Below are 19,447 nucleotides of genomic sequence, written 5' to 3'. Positions count from 1 at the left end.
TTCCATGTGGCACAACCTTTTTTCTGAGACTTAATTACATTTTAAATCATTAAATTAAAATATCCTTGATGTTTAGGCGGAAAAAATTTTGGTAATATAATAAATTTACTCATGCTTTATTTTCTTTGTTAAGATATTAATATTTCGACGGTATGTGGCACGAACAAATAATCAATTATGAATTCGATCGGGACACGCTGCCTCATGTACAATCTGTCAACAATCTGTGTTATCCGTTAAGGCCTCAGATAAACGCTCCTCAGATAACGTGTTCCACGGTGTTCGCGCACGTCGTTGCAACTTCCCTGAAGCAGCAGGTGCAACGCGGGCAGGTGACGTAACGCCCACGCTTTCGGAGGCCGCCGATAAAGCAGCTCGCACGATTTCCTTTCTTTTACCTGGCCGTTTCTCTCCGAGTTACCTCAGGTTGATCTCATTCCGGAGGGCAACGGACGATCGACATGGTACTCCGACGGCGTTATCGCGGTTATCGCCCGCTCTCGCCGCCGTGGCCGCGCCGATCTCCAGGCGGAGAGATCGGACGAGAGCGCGTTACGCATTACGTAACGACGAGAGCGCGCGGGCCTCTCGCTCCATCTCGCTCCTCTCGGCCTCTCGTCGACCGAAAAAACAACGGAGGAGTTATTTGCTCCTCTGACCTGGCCACCGCGCGGGCCACTCGCGTAAGCGTAAGCGTAACCGCGTGGCGTAAGACGTGGCATCTAAAGTGCGCCGCGAGGATGTCCGTGGGTCGAGCACGGGCCCGCGCGTTCCTCCGCACTTAGTCCTCCGAGTGGCAAAGCAGCGTGCGGATACGCCGCCGAAGAAACGACGTGGTACGACGGTCCCGTTCTCCATCGCCGGTCCCAAGACGCGTCTCTCCTTCTCGAAGATCTCACGCATGGACGGGAACACGGACGAGCCACCGACGGCGACGTACCTGGGCCTAGATCTGAGCACGCAGCAGGTAAAAAAAACGGCGAATCCGATTGGCAACGTGCTACTTGTGCTGAGAATCGCACGAGGACAGGAAACGCGGAAATTGACACGCGAAAGTAGCGGCTGCGCGTCATGTGCGTTAAACACGCGATTCGAACGAAGAACGAGAGAAACGGCAGAGGAATATCGACTCGTGTCTCTCGATTGTTTTACTTTTGAATTTCTCGTGGGGATATTTGTCCTTTCGTTCGGGAAAGGTATTCGAGGATGGAATTCAAGAGCACTCGCGACTTTTGGTGCTTGGTGCGTGATCTCTCGCGACGCTTAACGGTGCACTCGCGCGTTAAGAAGTTGCGATGACTACTACATGTGGAACTCGATCGATGATCGTATTGACATAACAATGTCGGTACATAGGAGAAAATAATTTTTGATAACAAATCTACGAATTTAGCCAGATACAGATCTGAAATTGATTTTGTTGGATCAAAATTATTATGTGGGACACTTAAATATTATTAAAAATTGCTGTAAAAATTTTTTATTTTCTAGCTCATTTGAACATAATATATATTAATTTTATTTTTAGATTTTTCAGCAGAACTGTTTTTTTTTTTTTTCGTGTACTTGACATTTTAATCTCAAAAGTATTTACAAGCATTTTTCATCATCCTACACTCATGTGTATTGTTTCTTTTATGGAGGGAAGGAAGTGAAGACTAAATCAATATGAATGAAATGAGATTTTAAAGGTTCGAAGTTATGACGTTGTATAGACACGCAAAAATGGTCATTTCTACAAGGGGAAGAATGATTTTCTAAAGAAGAATCCAAAAATTTGACTATGATAATAATAATAAATAATACTAAAAAATTTTTTTATATTCTAACAACCAATTTGAACGTCCTATAAATTATTTTGGTCTAACAAAATTACTTCCAAATCTGGCGAAATTTTTTTAGATTCTTGACAAAAATTTTCGCGTATTCATGTAGGAATGTCAGATAATACAAATCTAAGATAAATTTTTTTCGTAGCCATCGAAAATTGGTCATTGAAATTCACGTCGATTAAGAATAGGCCGCGAGAGAATTCTCAATTAATTTCTTAACGATGCTCAAAGACCTACGGCTGCACGGAATATTATAATTACATAAATCAGTGCATGCGATGCAAATCTCGTTTCCCTAAGAGTGCCGGATGTTTCTGGGAAAAAAAGGATAACAAAAGGGGTAGCGGGTAGCTTCAACGCGCTAATTATCGGTAATCGTGGGGATCGACGTAAAATAACACATAGGAGTCTTTGAGAGTCCAAATTAAAATTTAAATTGGACTCTTCAAGTCCCTCCATCAATCATCGCGCGATTCAATTTATTAACGCTCGTTACTTCGTCGTTGCCCCCGTTCACTTGGGGAGTGATAACCTTAGGAAGTATGTTTACCAGTTTCATTAGCGTCGAACGGTGATGACCCGAGGGTGCGCGGGAGGGGGGGAGGGATTCGCTTGACGCGCACGTTACGCGTTGCAAAGTATGTCAATACTCGATGTCGGCGGTTTCGTAAGGTATTCGACGGTATTCTCTATACGCAGGAAACGCGCGAGATCGAATTGAAAGAGACATCGCGAGGCGCTCTGACATCTCCGGGGGGGTCATTATTATCTAATAGCGCGATAACACGAGCAATCCGCCGGCAGATACACGTTGAGGGAAAAGCGTATCTGCGAAATGGCAAAAATGTGATAGAAGTATATGGCTGATAATTAATATCGCGAGTCGCTCCGACGACAATAATATAAATAATTGCATAGTATAGTATAGCCCTCTAAAGAATTTTCTCTTGCATTGCGCTATATTACTCCGTTTACCCTTTATTGCCATTTATCGGAGTGTACGGTCACGCGAGAATTATTCTGTAAGATCATCAACGATACTCGCGTCTGATTTAATGGATCTCATTCGATCTGATTTTAGTTGAAGGCGGTAGTGGTCGACGATAATCTGGCTGTCCTTCACGAGACCAGCGTACAATTCGACAATGATCTACCGGAATTTCGGTACTACAAGGAAATCTCTGTGATAAAAATATAATTTTGTTTCTTGTTTCTCTATGATAAAATTAGAGCTTTCGATTAGATTTTATTTAAAGAAAATTATAAACATGAATATTTTTATATATATTATGAGTAATAATAATGAGGATTATTGTGATTGTGTATTTATCAAAATACACACACACACACACACACACACACACACACACACACACACACACAGAAAAAGATTATCTTAATTCAAGATATTCTTATATAAAAATTAGAAAATTTAAAAAAAAATTAATTTTAAATCATGACAGATATTTTCATATATAAGCAAGTATATTTATCATTTTCTTAGAAAATTTTAATCTTGTTTTGATTGAATTTCTATTGATATATTATTTTTGTTCAATTCAAGACTAAAAATATGAAGATTATAATATTTATAATATTATATATATAAGAATATTTATACTTGTGCATCAACACAAATTCAATCAAATCAAAATTAAAACTTTCTTTAAGAAAATGATAAATATACTTGCTTATATATAAAAATATCTGTTTTAATTTAAGACTAATAAAATTTTTTTTTTTTTATGTACGTCAAAAGAAAACGCTATTTGACGTCGTATGTTAAACATTACGTTAACAAGAATGCAAATTGTAGGACTTACGGAGGAGTTATACGGAAGAAGGAAGAGCCGCACATTGTGGTGGTGCCTTCCCTAATGTGGGTCAAAGCCTTGGATATGATATTAGACAAATTGCGCATTTGTGGCGTCGATTTTAATAAAGTAGCAGCTATTTCTGGTTGCGCGCAGGTAACACGGCTACATTTAAAACAAACTCGATTATTTCAAAGGTGTGCCATAGGTGATCTAAGATATGCTAATTTGCACGAGCAGCAACATGGGACGGTCTACTGGAGCAAGGGCAGCCGTGATCGGTTACAGCGTTTGGATCCCATAAAATTCTTGCACGAACAATTCGCCACGTCGTTTTCCGTGGCTCACTCGTCCGTATGGATGGACTCGAGTACGTCGAAGGAGTGTAGCGTTTTGGAGGAAATCGTGGGTGGCCCACACGTAAGCATGCCCTCAACTCCGTTCGCTTTAACCCGTATAATGTAATAACAACGGATTACACAACGTGTACGCGAGAAATATACACGAAATACGCACGAATCTGGCAAAATATGTTATAAAGTTTATACAAATGCGTACGTTTATTGGCTAACATTATAGCTTTCACAAGAGTTTATTTCAGTAATGCGAAACATCAGCTGTACGACCGCGGCGGTTGTTACCACGCGAGAAAACGAGTATTGGCCAAATATTTAAAGTAGTTCTCGCCTTAGACTTAGCGTACGCAGTGGTCGACGGTGTTCATCCATGCAGCGTGTGATTTCAGAAATTAGCGGAAATAACGGGTTCGCGGGCGTACGAGAGATTCTCGGGACCGCAGATAGCGAAAATAGCACGCACGAAGCCGGAAGCCTACCGCAGCACTGAGGTATTACCTACTAAAAACTCGTGGCTTCCTTCGAAAAAAATGAAAACGGCAATCCGACCGAGGTATTCGTTACGTATGGCTATACTGATTGAATTGAATTTCACTACTGATTGTACGTTGCTTACCTTACGAGTATTTCATTTTTTGTTGGCAATTTTTTTACGAAACGTATGGATTAACGCGTGACAGTTAGAGTAATAGAGTTTGCATTCAGCTTGCCGTTGATTTATTCGTGTTTTCACAATTAATGTTATTTTTTTCTAGTATTAAAACTAAAAAGAATTTAAAAATTTTCTGAATTTGATACTTTATCAGAATAATAATATTAATTAAAGCACTAAAAAGGATCCAGGGAGTAGTCTATTTATTTAGTTTATACATCATATATCGTCCTTTATTGACTTCTTTTTATTAATTTGTAATTAGTGAAAAATTAAAAATTCGAAATTTGCATCTTAAATACGTGAGAAAAGATATTAATTTAGAAAATAGAAATAGTTATATATAGACTGCCTCTTCTAATGCTAATATAATCTGAAAGTTCCTGCGAGAACCGTGTGAATTAATGCCTCTAATTGTATCTGAATGATCAAAGCTCTCTATATATTATACGCTTTGTGCCGCTTTTAAAATATGTCTGAATCGAACATTATCATTTATGTGTATCCTGTTCTTTTTTTCTCCCTCTTTAGAGGATCTCGTTGGTGAGCAACTTTATCGCCTCCTTATTCCTGGGTGATTATGCGCCCATTGATTGGTCGGATGGCTCGGGTATGAATCTGTTAAATATCCGTACGAAAGACTGGGATGATTTGTTACTGGAGGTAAAAATAGTGTTGTAAATGTATAATATTTAATGTTTCGCCGTCATGTATTTAATGTAACATATTTAACAGACTTGCGCGTCGGGACTGAGAGAGAAACTGGGTAAACCCGTTTCGTCGTACACCGACGTCGGTCCTATATCGCCTTACTTTGTAGAGAGATTTGGTTTTAACGAGAAATGTAGAATAATCGCATTCACCGGAGATAATCCTAGCTCCTTGGTAGGTATGTAATTACTTGTGCACTCAGCGATGACTTTTCCTTAACGTAACGAACAACAGCTTCAAGATATCCTATTGTACTCACGATAAGAATGAATATGTAGGTATGAGGCTAAAAGAAGGTGATATCGCTTGCAGTTTGGGTACGAGCGATACCTTATTCTTATGGTTGAATGAACCCAAGACCATAACGGACGGCCATGTGCTGTGCAATCCCGTAGACGATCAGGCTTATATGGCGTTACTTTGGTAAGTTTTCTCTATCACGATTATTACGACGACGATATAAAAATAATAATTTTTTATTGCAGCTTTAAAAACGGCTCCTTAACGCGCGAACGGATACGAAATGATGCTGCGCAAGGTAGCTGGCAGATATTTAACGAATTATTGGAGAGTACGCCACGAGGGAACTTTGGCAACTTTGCCTTGTACTTCGATACGCAAGAAATCCTACCTTTCGTTATTGGCGATTATAGATACAATAAAGCCAACGACGAGATCTCTCGGTACAGTTCCAAAGAAGTGGAAGTCAGAGCACTGATCGAAGGTCAATTTGTTGCGAAGAGAGCGCACGCTGAAGATTTTGGATTTACTATCGGTAAGTAGGTCTTTCCAAATTTCTCCTTTATGATCTTATTTTATAAAAATCTCCAATAATATATTCTTTTTTTTCTAAGGATCTAATACGCGAATTATCGCTACGGGAGGTGCATCTATTAATAAAGCTATACTGCAAGTGCTTTCCGACGTGTTTAATTCACCAGTGTATATCTCGGTAAATATATTGCGATAACAATTTTCATTTATTATTATGCATTTTACATATGTATTTCATATATATAAATTTTTTTCAACAGGAAGCAGCTAATTCGGCAATGATGGGTGCGGCATATCAAGCGAAACATGGTTTGTTACGAAATAATTGCAGCTTTGACGAAATTACACGTTGCTTACCAGAACTGACATTGGTATGCCAACCTTATAATGATGCCGAATCCGTAAGTGAAACAATTCTTTTAATATCTTTTATTATTATAAATTGATGATATATTAATCAACATTTTTAGATTTATAAACCCATGACTATACGTTATCGCAAAATCATAAATCAGATATTGAAGAAAAGAAGCGAATAGAAGAATATGTAAATCTTGTATAATATAACAATATGTATATATAACAATATGTTTCAAAATAAGAGGCCTTTTATGTACGATGTCTTTTCAGGAAAATACAAAGACTTGTGGTTTTCGATAAAATTTTTCTATACATTTTTAAATTATTTGAGATATTTAGGATATTGAACTTTACATAAAATGTACTTTTTATTATATCTCGAGAAAAGCATGTTATATATGAATGAGAATCTCTCGTACAATATTTTGTACCAATATGTAAAAAATTTTGTTATCTTTAGCTTTAACTAATATTATAAATAGTATCTCGAATAGTATAAAATCTAAAATCAGGAAAGATATTTTAAGGATGTCAATCCAATTTTAGATTTTATATTGTCTGAAATATTACACGCATTTATTTCTTTAAAGTTTTAAAGATTGTAGAGTAAGAGAGATAAATCTATGAAAAATTATAAATTATAGCAATTCATAATTTGTTATAGCTAATACTATATTTATATCAATCAAATTGTAAGTAAATCTTATTGAAGAGCTTGATTTATAATAAAAAAGATTATATTTAATATTTATTAAAATTATATCATAAATATTATAACTGTTACATAAGAATTTTGAATAAATATGATATATATTTTGATCATATATACCTACTTTGTCTTAAAATAGTTATAGCAATAAAATTAGTATACCATAATTATAACGATTATAAATTTTTACCTTGTGTTCATATTTTTTATTTACTTTTTTCTGCCACCTCTTTCCTTTGGTAACAAATTGATAACATTGCCTGAAGTTAAATTATAATATGCAAGAGTATTGTTATCTTTAAAAAACATTCCCTGAAAACAAAAATTATATATTTATACAATGTGATATTTCGTGTACAAACAAAAAAAATAAATTAAGAAATCCTTACCTCATATTGCAACTTTTGTTTGCCAGGCGGCATACCAATTTGCTCATGAATAAGCGCTTTCATAGTCGCTACAGTATCACTTATTTGTAAAGTAATATTCAATGTCTGTCCATTCAATTTCCATTCAGCCTTTTCTGTCATCATAGGCACAGCAATATTAACTTGTACGGGACCCTGAAAAAAAAAAAATAATTTCTCTTAGACAATCAATCATAGCTCGAACTCTTTGGTAAATTAATTTTGGATATTAATTTTTTTACCTTATTTCTAGCGAGGAATTGTTGCTCCGGAATTAATGAATCCTCGGTTCTCAATTTCTTAGTTTGCGGTTCTTCTTCCAATGGTTTATTAGCAGGATGTTTTAATCCCATCTTTGAAAAAGAAAAAGAGTCAAATTAATTATATCTTAAAATATAAAACTCTAAATAATTTGTATGATTATACTTTATAACAAACTACTACTACTTACAGCGGATGTCATCGGCGGCTGTATTGGTGGTGGTGTTGGCATGAACGGTGACATCGCTGGAGCTGCGACAATTATTTTATTTGAATTAGATTTATCTATTAAAATACGATACAACAAAAGATATGTATCAAGATATGTGTGAAAAAGTTTCATACTCATCAGAGGTGGTGGTCTGGGCGCCATAGGTGGCATAGGTGCCATCATCATCATCGGTGCCTGCGGCATCATCGGCTGAGGTATGCCCATAGTGGGCATACTCATAGTCGGCGGTGGAGGAGGTTGGGCGGGTACCGGTAAAGGTTTCGGTGCAGGAGGTTTCGGAGGTGCTTTCAGCGTGGCTTGCGGCTTTGAAGCGGCAGCAGCCATGTGAGAAAGCTCAGTCGCGCGATTCACCGGTTTTGGACCAATCTTCTCCTTCTCCTCGTCAGGTAGAAGTCCCTTGACCTTGTGTATCTGATGAATCTGTTCTTCCAATGTAATGTTAGCGCGCGCCGCTCTCGTCGCCGCTTCCACACTCGATGTATGACCGTCCCATGTAACTTTGTCATCCTTTTTCTTATCCTCTTCACCAATCTTCTTACCAATCGCTGTTTCTTCATCGCCTACACCGAATATATCGGTACGCCTTTCGGCGAGTTGCTTGAGACTTGCTTCGATCGCTGTACCCGGTGCGAATACAGTCTCCTGCGCTAATTTATCCAAATGCTTATCTCTCTGCTCAACCCAACGAGGATCCAACAATCCAATACGCACATGCTCTTGCACTTTACTAGCAGGAATGCGTTCACCAGTAATTGGTGAAATTAGATATTCATCCGGAGCCGCAGGACGAGTAGTTTTAGTAGCTATAAAAACAATGAAAATAAGATATTTATATTTGAGTATTGAATAATTAATTATGATTACTGATAAAAAATATGCTTACCATGCTGTTTCGGATCATATCCTTTCTTGACTACCACATTTCCTGGTGTAGGTGGCAACGGAGGTGGCTGCATGTTCGTTTCTCGTGGTTTAGATTCTTTAGATTTATGAGTGTCACCTGGTGGAGAAACATCATCCTCATCACTAGAATCTTCCTCCATATCTTGCACCTAGAAATATTAAGTCATGATACAATACAAATATTTATATCATAACAAATATATATTGCACAATAGATAATAAAATACACTCACTTGATTATTATCTTTCGCGCGATCGCTTTTCTCGCCTTCCACACGAGTTTGCGTCTCCTCTTCTGCATCACTATCAATTTGCATCTCTACATCCTCACCTTCCTCTATACGTTCCTATAAATTGTCTTAATTAATATATTTGATTTGCATATAATTATCAATTATCATAACTATTTCATACATAAAATAAAATTAACGAAAGAATCTCAAATTGGGATCAAACCTGCATGAGAACACGTGCGCCAACTTCGTCCGGAGTCGTCGGTGCTGGGAAATTACCGACTTCAAATTGTTGATAGTCTACCGTCTCAACCACAACAAAGTCATGCCAATCAATTTGCGCATAAGCAACTCTCTCTCTTTCCAACTCTTCTTCCTCCTTGCGCCGCTGTGCTTCCTGATATTTTAAATACTCGGCACGATATTTTACCTGCTCTAAAATCTTATCCATATTGAAAGCTTCATCTTTCAGACGCGGTAATAAATCTTTTGGTGGAATCAACACCTACAAAGAGTATTGAAATCTTTTGTTTTTGTATAAACAGTAAATCTATATCGAATTTAAAATAGAATAGTTATTATTTATCTACCTTGGTATACTGCTCCAAAAGTTTGGTAAAATACTGAAACAAGGAATGCTGAGGGCGCAAAAAATCAAACTGGAAATTTCTTTGCTCGCGATTCATTAGATTAGTTAAGAACTGCCTTCCATTACGTGCGACGAATTGGGCAGTCAGTTTTACAATGTCTCTGAAGAAAAAAAAAAAACATTTACCAATAGTATCAATCTTATATATATATGTAATGATCATGTTTATGTATAATTATTACATACAGATCTAGAGCAGATATAGAAGGAGGATCTGCAATGAATTCAAACTCAGTTGGTGGATCCTTAGGTACAAATGGTTGCTCAACTTGTTTCAAGATTTCTTGCTGCTTTTGATGTGCAGTAAGATTAACAGTTTTTCCTGGAGCCAAACCTATTGTAGGTTCTTGTCCTTTCCCTTCTTTGAACTCTTTTACTTTGTGCTGATAGTAAGCATGATAAGGATCACCGAAATTCAAGAAATTAAACTTGGGATTGCCCAATTCATTCTGTCTAATTCTAGACTCGAATTCTGGCCCATTTCTAGCTACAAAGCTAGCGGTCTTGTCAACGATATCTAAATTTCTATATAAGGAAAAAAGAATGGTTATCATATGCCAAGCAATAACTTAATTTATACTCACTCGATATATATCTAAATAATATAATTAATTAATAATAAATTAGTTTAATTTGATGATATAAATTGATCCTGTCCAAGCTCGCAAACTTGCGAGCTAAAAGCTTTTATTTTTTCATTTCACGAAGATGATTCCCTCTCAGCAAGGAAGAAGAAAAACAATATTGATTTATAGATAGTTACAACGCAACTGAGGGGATAGAATTCTAGTATCCATTCTCTCTTGTATTCTCTTCATAGATTCGGATAAAATTTGGACAGGTTTAATACAAATGATGACACATACATCATTATATACACGTTCTTCCGATATGTATCGCATCAGTTTTTAATATATAAATCTAATACAGATATATTTGGTAAACGCAGCTTTTGTTCGACAATGTTCTTGGTAAAGGATACTCCTAACCTCAGGAGGTGGGTAAATGATGCCCACGATCGGCTGTGAGGAGGGAACGTTGTTTTCCTCGTTTTCCGTGGCCGGTGGTTGCGGCAACGCCACTTCTTGCGCAGGCATTTTCCACGTGACTGTATTTCCAACAAAATATCAATACACTACTTATATTATTATTTTCTCGTCATCGAAGAATTTACAAAATTTCCGTGAATACGCACACTATTCTGCGCCTTCTGCGGCACAGCAGCTGGACACAGCGTAGATGTCGCTTTCGCTTAATAAAACGTGGTAAAGTTTATCTTCTTCGTTAATTGATTGTCGATAAAATAGAATGCATATGTTTGATAAAATAGTATTATCAATATTGAAAAATCAACAATCTTTCCAAACAATACAAAATCCAAAATCAGGACATGATATTAAAAAATTTTGGATTTTGTGTTTTTCTGGGTAATGTAAGATAAAAAAAATATAAATTTTCGTAAAAAACATGTATGTACATATATTTTTTAAAAATTTATTTAATTTTCTTACCATATTTAATTAACGTAGCATTTTACTATGTAACTTTAAAATGGCGTTTACATATTTTTTTTTCCTTTTTTACTCTTTCAATATATTATATATTCTTCAATATTTTTATTCATTAATTTAGCATTTTTTTCTTGTGTTGTTCTTTAATAACCAAGCAGTTTGATTTTTTTATTATAATCGTAAAAAGAATCATATAGGAATTACATATACATATATAAATATAAATAAATTACATATACATATATAAATATATATAAATATATCTGATATATATATCAGAATTTTTATTTGTATATAAGATATTTAAAAATTGTAGATTAATTGTCAGTTTAAAGTCCGAAATTAAAATTTGCTAGTTACACGTTATATACATTTCTTTAAGCACAAAAAATTTGAGTTTCGCAGAATTAATTAATTTTTAACTATAATCGATATTTTCCTTTTTATCTTTGTTATGTTTTTTTTTTTTTTGAATGAATGGACATTAGCGTATGTATGTACAATGTTAATGCTCGATCTATTTATAATACATCCATGCAGGCGACATCACTGGCCGTGGACACGGTCGCCTCGGCAACTGCCATCAATTCTGTAAACAAAGGCACGCATTGTCGTGCCAAGGGTCGCATGAAAAAAAAGTTCCTCGATCGGGGGTCGCCTGCCCGATGTGCAAAGATGTGAATACGCTGCGACGGCTCGCACTTCTTTTCGCGTTCGCTCTAAGAGGCTGTTCCACGTGCGAAGGTCCTTCGCTTCGGGGTCACGTTTCAAGCGACTTGTGGATTCCGTCGACGGCGTCGTGGCTGCGACGATGTCGGAGAAAAAAACTGCGGAGAAGGTCTCCGAGATTGACGCGCACATCAACAAACAGTACGACATCGTGCGACGTCTCGGCAAAGGGGTAATGTTGTCCCTCCCTTCTTGCCTGGAGCAAATTAATAAATGATTGCGGAAATGAACGAATTCATCTTTACCCTCACGTGAAAGAAATATGCGCGAGTTTATGTAGAATATGCCTGCATTAAAATTACAACTTTGTGCCCACCGGAAGAAATTATTATTATTATTATTCGAAATCATACCCTATGTATTATTTGTTAATATATAAATTATAAAAAAGATATAAAGTTTCCAAATGTGTGACGATAGTTTGTATAACTTTTCAAGATCAAATTTTTGGAGTAATAAGCAAATATTTTAACGAAAAGATATCTATATCTTCTGATATTTTTGAGTTGTTTTAAAAACAAAATTTATTTTATCAACGTTATTGTTTGTCTTACAATTTTCCACTTTTTATTTTTTATTTATAATCTTTCGATTTAAATTATTTTTTAAAAACATTCCTACCGCAATTTCAATGATACGAAAAGAAATATTAGTATATGTACAGTAGATATTCTATGTGACATGTACTAAAAACTTTTGTTACATCAATATTTTTCAACTTTCGAGAATATCAATAATCGCCACGATTATCAGGAAAAGTACAGTTAGAAGCAATCAATAGCGTCGCCATTGCAACGATGACAAACGGATTACGGCTAGCCGTTTTTGTCAGGCACCTATTTACATAATTTGTATCTGATGATAGACGTCGCAAGACGGTATCATTCATATCATAATGAATGCAAATTGTTGCAATATTCATGCAACAATGTACTTGCACACTTTTTACTCATATTTTACGGTATGTCGTTTGATCAAAATAATTTTAAATGCAAATAAGGTAACATGTATAAAAGAATGGAAAATGTTTAATAAAATAATTATAAATGTAACTTATGTACATATGCATTTGTTTTAATATTAACTTATTTCTTATCGCTAAACTAAGATTTTCTTTCTCATTTTCACCAAACTTCGAACACATATCTATTTTATTTTGCTTTTATTTTGTATATGCTTGTTGTATATTAATAAATATTAAGTTTAATTGTAAGGAATTTATTGTTCAAGAAATATTTTCCGAATAATCGTAATTTGATTTGAGAGAAAAAAAATGTGGATAGTTTTAAAAAATTTCTCATAGATTTTTTTATATTAATAGTAATATTGTCTAATTTATTTTTTTTTTTTTTTTCTATATATAGGCTTACGGTATAGTGTGGAAGGCGATCGAAAGGAAAAAGAAGAATACCGTTGCGGTAAAGAAGATCTTCGATGCTTTTCGAAATCAGACGGATGCGCAGCGTACGTTCCGCGAGATTATGTTTCTACTGTCGTTCGCCAATCACGAGAACATTATAAAGCTAATCGGACTGCACAAGGCGGACAACAATCGGGACATTTATCTCGTTTTCGAGTACATGGGTGAGTTTTACCCAGTCTGAAGAAGAATTCGCACAAATATGCACACGAAAGGTCACGCCATGTGCGCCGATTCTCAGACTTTCGGCCTGAAACACGTTTCGGCCCGTTTCCCCAGAAACCGATCTTCACAACGTCATCAAGCGGGGCAACATCCTTAAGGACATCCACAAGGTCTTCATTATGTACCAACTTTTTAAGGCGGTCAAGTACATACACTCAGGCAATGTTATCCACAGGGATTTGAAGGTGATGCTGAGTCTTATGATCTAAACTCGCGCATAAAAACTATATTTTTTTTTTTTTTATAAATATTTAATCATTTAGAAAAATCTATATCCTTAAACAATTTTGTTGTAATTTTAATTTTAAGTAAATTTTTTTAAGTTATGTAAAATGCTCAAAATATCTTTTTGATGCGCAAAATATATTTTTTAATAAGATGTAATACTGAGAAAAAAATGGTTCGTAAAAGTTTCTTAATTCTTATGATTTTTTTATACATTAAGTTTTCAATTTGTTTATTTATTATTTATTTAAGATATATTTAATATATATCTATATATATATATATATACATTTTAAATATATATTTATATATTTATTTAAATATTTATATATTATGATAGAGAAATTGTATTATTTATCGAATTTACGCTATTTTTTCATTGCAGCCATCCAACGTACTTTTAAATGCACAATGCCATTGCAAGATTGCGGATTTTGGTTTGGCACGATCGGTTACACAAATTGGAGAGGGTGACGGTGAGGCAGGAAGTGATCCAACTTTGACAGATTATGTCGCCACTCGATGGTATCGCGCACCGGAGATTCTTATAGCTTCAAAGAGGTATACGTTAATTTTTAAAAAATATATCAACGAATAGATGTTATATTAGATAATAATGAAGTTCAAATTATTTCAATTTGGATATTCGTCTGGAATGTTATGAGGAAAATTGTTCGCATTTGTAAGTTATTATGCGAATAAAAATTTCAATAAAGATTAAGGAAGACATTGTGATTATTTAAGCAGAAAATGATTAATTTATAATCTATTGATTTATATCATAAAAATAAAATTTATAATAATTTATAATAGTTATTAATAGTGTTTAATTGTAATTGAAGATACATATATTGGCATTTTTTCCGTATCTTTATATTATGAACGAATAGTCATCTTTAATGTCTCCTGAACTGAAATTCTTTTCGTGCGTGAAGTTTAAATTTGGATTCAATTCAGGGAAATGTAAATGTGTTCACAGATACACGAAAGGAATAGATATGTGGTCCTTAGGCTGTATTTTTGGCGAGATGTTACTCGGAAAACCGCTCTTTCCCGGTTCATCGACGATAAATCAAGTTGAGAGAATAATGGCAACCTTGCCTCCACCGACAGACAAAGGTAATTCTTTTCGGAAAGAAATTTTGGTAATAAAGTGAACAAAAAAAAAAAGGAGAAAAGAAAAGAGTAGCAATTGGATATTTATCAATTATTTTTTTAGATCTAATGTCGGTTAGCGCCGGTTATGGAAGTAATTTATTGGAGAAGACACCCAATGGGCCCAGACGAACTTTGAAAGATTTGCTACCGGAAGTGTCGGAAAAAGCCTTGGATCTTATTAGCAATTTGATAGTCTTTAATCCTTCGCAACGACTTACCGCAGTTAAAGCGCTGGAGCATCCATACGTTGCTGAGTGAGTACATTTATCATAATTTTTTGCGGAAGATTTTTTACATAGATTTAAAAACAAATTTATTTTGTAAAAATAAATTTCTAAGATTTCCATAAATTGGATTTCCATAAATTCTTTTTAATTCAACTATTTTTTGCGATATTTGTAATTTATTGTCTGTATTCATATATAGAAAAAAATGATCCAAAAATAAAATAATTCAGTTCAGTTCACCATTGGTATTTAAATTTTTTTTTTAAATTGCCTGTTTTATATATCTATCTGTATCATTGTGTGACTTTCTTTTTTATTTGATTAATGAAAATGATTTATATAAAGTGTAAAAAGAGCTTTTTAGAATTTGAAATACATATTAAAATATATATTATAAATTAAAATACATATTAAGTTTCCTGTATATAGTTTTCATAGAAGAGGAAATGAACCAGAAAGGGGTTCCAGTGTGGTACCTTTGTTGAGTGATGATGTGCAACTTTCAGTTGACGAATATAGGAATAAACTTTATGCAATGATGGACGAGAAGCATCGGAAACACAAAAATATGTGAGTATTCGTTTATTTAAACATCCAATAATTATTACTTCATGTAATGGAGATCATACTACATTATTAAAATATTCTTCCGATGTAATCTCTTAGTTGTCAATTCTTTTTGTAAATGATAATTTTAACGAAATTAAATATTTATATCTTATATGCTATAGTAGTTTTTTTTATCTTTGCATCAACATATTTTTCTAGGCCAAAATCCAGACTGCGGCAAATGTCTGAAAGCATCAAGAAAGAAACTAATAATAGTAAGAGCAATCCGATGATCGGCCAAGGTGATTGTCAATAACAAAATTATATAAGATTTTTTTATTTCTTGTAATTTTATTTTATTAATTTTTAATCCATTTTTCCGCATTATTTTATTTTCAGCATGTTCGTTATTGTCAAATAAGAAGATAATCAGATCATCTCAAAGTGACAATATTGAGCGCGTCACAGGAACACAGATGATAAATAATTCCATAGAAACACCGATGCAAGAAACAAATTCCCGACATAATGGTAAGAATTTTGCAACAATTATCTTCCTATCAATTTGAAGATGTGCTGTGAAATAATTATTTAATTCAAATCGTGCCCATGTTTTAACTTCAAATTTGTTCACCAGAATGATGAAATTTTTTTATCCTGCATGCCTACACGCTTGCACATCGAAGATTAAACTTATCAGAATTATATTGGTCTTCAATAAATTTCAACCTCTTTGTTTACGATCAATTGACAGTTAGGAACGTGGCGACACAATATGCTTGTAACTTGACAAATGGCTGCCTAGGAAACGCACCCTCATCGACGGGTAAAAGTTGCTTCTACTTTAATCATCAGCAGCACTCGCAGCTGTCAAAGTTCCAGCGTCCCATTCAATCGGATCAAATAGCTATGGTGAGCTGTAATATTGTTTTTTCGTTTATTTCGCATCCCTCCTTCCTCCCACATCGTCTTTTCTTCATCTTACGCTGAAAGGTAAACAAAAATTTTGTTATTACAGGCATGTCGTGTGGGATTTGCATTTAGTAGGTATTGTAATCACTCGTTTTATGCGTCACTTATCAGAATGCATTCAACTTTAATTTATGCATGCAATTTGTCTCGTCGTGCTTTAACTGCTCCGCCATAGAAACAACTGAAAGTAACTCGCGTAATCAGCAGGTTTAGATAATTTTTATTATCTTGAATATTAAAACAAGTAAATTTTGATAATCAAATAAATTTCATTAAATTAATTTACAATTTCAATCGTGACGAATCATTTTTTTGAACATGAAATGGAAATATTTGTCAATGGCGCACGGAGTTAAATGTTTTTTTTTCTTTGTCGTGTAAAAAAGAAGATTACACTGTGATTTGTCATATTTATCTTTGTATCATGTAGAACATTTGTATCGTGTACTTTATATTTGAAGCTGATACTTTCTTGTGCAGATACGATACGTTGCATTATCTAAACAAAACAATCGCATTTGACGCTATATGACCCACACAGATATGTACCATTTACAATTGTCTGATAAACGTACTATTATCTGGAATGTTTACATGTCATTTACTCGTCCGTTTCTCTGTCGAATCTAGTAATCTTTATGCATCAAGAGCGCAATCAATTCACGTCACCGCATATATTAGTGTCACATTTATGATTTCATTTCATCACGCTTGATATTTGTTCCCACGACATTGCTCCATTTTCAGCACGACACCGGAGGCAGATCTTGCCAGCCAGCAGCAACGACACGACACGCCAAGCCACTAAGAGCCTGCAAACAGCAGAATCTCGTGCAGGCGTCCAGACCGTTCGCTCCAGCGTCCGCCAATTGCGACGATTATCGGCTTAAAGCGACGCCGGATGCGAAAGTGATCAGGATCAGCGACAGTTCGAGCGACGTCAGACGGCCCAGCAACACCACCAGGAACATCATCAGAACCCATCAGGACATTAGGACGACCGCGGGAGATGGAATTGGGAGTCCGCGATCGCCGTATCAGAGTCACTATCCGCAGGCCATCCGCAACTATCTGAATCAGACGATGCCGTTGCAGCAACATTCCCAGGCGCGAAGTCGCGCATCTTGCCGCGGTAGAGACAGCCTCGTCAACAACAACAACAACAACAACAACAAGTCGTTTGCTATCGCGGATCACACCGCTAACAATCGCGTGAAAAGCGCGGCGCGCAATCAAGGGGGCAGATTACACGCGAGGCAGAGCTTCGACGCCAACTATGCCGGTCAGAGGAGATCGTCGACGACGTACGACAGGTCGAAGTTCCTCAACAGCCATAGCCAGAGCTACGGCGTCATAGCGGAGTCGGTTTATAAGAATCTCTGTAATGGGACTATAGGCTAGGCTAGGCGTACAGTGGGCCTCGCGAAGAATAGAAAAGATGATGATTAGGCGAGATAATTGCGGCGATGATCGCTTCCCTTATTCTTTCGAGATCGAAGCGTGCGAATCGTGGACATTGGTTTCTCTCAACATAATTTTCACGCGTGATGCGATATCTCGAAGATCTTTTGCACGCTACGAATTCGCGAAACGGAATCCGAATAAATCAGCGATCGAAGCATCTTTTAATTTAGGTAGATGTAATACAGCAATCTCGAAGAACGTGTATTTCCTTTTTAATTTGATAGTAATTTACATTTAATCGAAAATTCCCTTTTGAACATTCGTCTTCGAACGCAAACAAACCTTACGACAAAATTGAGAAAAGTTTAAGTTAAGGCTCTTGCTGGCTTATTGCTATTCTTATCTGAATTAATGGTGTCAAAAGTGGAAAAAACTTAATGAAAATTCTTGCAAGGTACATTACAATGGAAATATTTTCTGATAAAATAATGTTTGCAATTGATACAAAAAATTTTTTATAAAATATATTAGAGATGAGTTTTCAATATATTTTGCAAATTTGTTTTATCGATTACAAACGTTATTTTATTGAAAAATATTTTTATTGTAATATATTTCGTAAGAATTTTCATCCATGTTTTTTTTTGACATCACAATTAAAAATAATTTGAATCAACAGGAGCCTTAAGGATCCCATAATAAAAAACAGGTAGTCATTGTAGAAGATTCCATAGTTCGTTCATGCAGGAAACAAGCCATCTCACGCGAATATTAAAAAGTTCCTGAAAAATGAAATGAATAAATTTTTACACAAAATAAATATATAATTAAGGTTATAAATATGATAGTTCGCGTTCCCAATTGAGGATATAATTGGGAATACCCGTCAAAAATAATCTTGTAATTAGCAAAAGAAATATGATTTCTAAGATTACCCCGATTTTTTAAGATGTCAAAAGTCAGGTGGAGCATAGCTCTCTTCTATAAAAAAAAAAAAAAAATGCGACAATAAGCGAGATCGAATAAGAGATCAAACATTTTTTTTCGAGAATAGAGAAGGAATGGCAATTTTGGTAATTAGCAAGAATAAGATAAAAAAAAAAAAGAAAACGGAAATCGCGCAGATTTATTCCG

The 19,447-nt window shown here is 35.2% G+C and overlaps 3 protein-coding genes across 5 annotated transcripts; 2 read left to right on the top strand and 1 right to left on the bottom strand.

Moving 5' to 3' along the window:
• The first annotated feature begins 257 nt into the window (after positions 1-257).
• Positions 258-7,375, top strand: LOC105422791 (xylulose kinase). 2 transcript variants are annotated; one of them, XM_011632301.2, is made up of 12 exons: positions 262-967; positions 2,914-2,996; positions 3,649-3,802; positions 3,887-4,066; positions 4,392-4,493; positions 5,186-5,317; positions 5,390-5,543; positions 5,644-5,788; positions 5,851-6,140; positions 6,220-6,317; positions 6,400-6,540; positions 6,610-7,375. In XM_011632301.2, the coding sequence occupies exons 1-12, from the start codon at positions 902-904 to the stop codon at positions 6,676-6,678; spliced, it is 1,614 nt and encodes a 537-aa protein (XP_011630603.2). In that variant the 5' UTR covers positions 262-901; the 3' UTR covers positions 6,679-7,375. The 2 variants fall into 2 exon arrangements, with proteins under 2 accessions (XP_011630604.2, XP_011630603.2); XM_011632302.2 differs by lacking the exon at positions 4,392-4,493 and having other exon boundaries at positions 258-967.
• On the bottom strand, positions 6,280-11,128 carry Sf3a1 (splicing factor 3A subunit 1). Of its 2 annotated transcripts, XM_011632304.3 has the most exons (12): positions 11,068-11,128; positions 10,876-11,001; positions 10,080-10,410; positions 9,835-9,994; positions 9,468-9,749; positions 9,245-9,358; positions 8,992-9,160; positions 8,222-8,911; positions 8,067-8,128; positions 7,858-7,968; positions 7,598-7,771; positions 6,280-7,520 (listed from the first exon to the last, which is right to left on the bottom strand). In XM_011632304.3, the coding sequence occupies exons 2-12, from the start codon at positions 10,988-10,990 to the stop codon at positions 7,419-7,421; spliced, it is 2,310 nt and encodes a 769-aa protein (XP_011630606.2). In that variant the 5' UTR covers positions 10,991-11,001; positions 11,068-11,128; the 3' UTR covers positions 6,280-7,418. The 2 variants fall into 2 exon arrangements, with proteins under 2 accessions (XP_011630606.2, XP_011630605.2); XM_011632303.2 differs by having other exon boundaries at positions 10,876-11,118.
• Positions 11,129-11,891: 763 nt separating this feature from the next.
• On the top strand, positions 11,892-19,423 carry LOC105422794 (Extracellularly regulated kinase 7). Its single transcript, XM_011632307.3, has 11 exons — positions 11,892-12,305; positions 13,498-13,717; positions 13,833-13,963; positions 14,389-14,564; positions 14,983-15,122; positions 15,223-15,415; positions 15,818-15,958; positions 16,157-16,239; positions 16,337-16,468; positions 16,692-16,849; positions 17,657-19,423. Exons 1-11 carry the CDS (start codon positions 12,216-12,218, stop codon positions 18,308-18,310), a joined length of 2,118 nt encoding a protein of 705 aa, XP_011630609.2. The 5' UTR covers positions 11,892-12,215; the 3' UTR covers positions 18,311-19,423.
• The last annotated feature ends 24 nt before the right edge of the window (positions 19,424-19,447 follow it).

This window comes from Pogonomyrmex barbatus, unplaced genomic scaffold (genome assembly GCF_055798465.1).
Source record: "Pogonomyrmex barbatus isolate J1 unplaced genomic scaffold, ASM5579846v1 scaffold1, whole genome shotgun sequence".
In the NCBI taxonomy this organism is placed as follows: Eukaryota; Metazoa; Arthropoda; class Insecta; order Hymenoptera; family Formicidae; genus Pogonomyrmex; species Pogonomyrmex barbatus.
The sequence above is the reverse complement of the archived record's forward strand: the minus strand, read 5'-3'. Positions and strand labels throughout refer to the sequence as shown.

Excerpts from the sequence above, each read along its gene's own strand:
- LOC105422791 (XM_011632301.2), top strand. The coding sequence starts at position 902 with ATGGACGGGAACACGGACGAGCCACCGACGGCGACGTACCTGGGCCTA. Across the intron at positions 5,544-5,643 it reads TAATCCTAGCTCCTTGGTAG|GTATGAGGCTAAAAGAAGGT; the intron begins GTATGTAATTAC and ends ATGAATATGTAG. Across the intron at positions 5,789-5,850 it reads GCTTATATGGCGTTACTTTG|CTTTAAAAACGGCTCCTTAA; the intron begins GTAAGTTTTCTC and ends TTTTTATTGCAG.
- Sf3a1 (XM_011632304.3), bottom strand. The coding sequence starts at position 10,990 with ATGCCTGCGCAAGAAGTGGCGTTGCCGCAACCACCGGCCACGGAAAAC. Across the intron at positions 8,912-8,991 it reads ATATGATCCGAAACAGCATG|CTACTAAAACTACTCGTCCT; the intron begins GTAAGCATATTT and ends TTGTTTTTATAG. Across the intron at positions 7,969-8,066 it reads AGCCGCCGATGACATCCGCT|ATGGGATTAAAACATCCTGC; the intron begins GTAAGTAGTAGT and ends TCTTTTTCAAAG.
- LOC105422794 (XM_011632307.3), top strand. The coding sequence starts at position 12,216 with ATGTCGGAGAAAAAAACTGCGGAGAAGGTCTCCGAGATTGACGCGCAC. Across the intron at positions 15,959-16,156 it reads CATCGGAAACACAAAAATAT|GCCAAAATCCAGACTGCGGC; the intron begins GTGAGTATTCGT and ends ATATTTTTCTAG. Across the intron at positions 16,469-16,691 it reads AACAAATTCCCGACATAATG|TTAGGAACGTGGCGACACAA; the intron begins GTAAGAATTTTG and ends ATCAATTGACAG.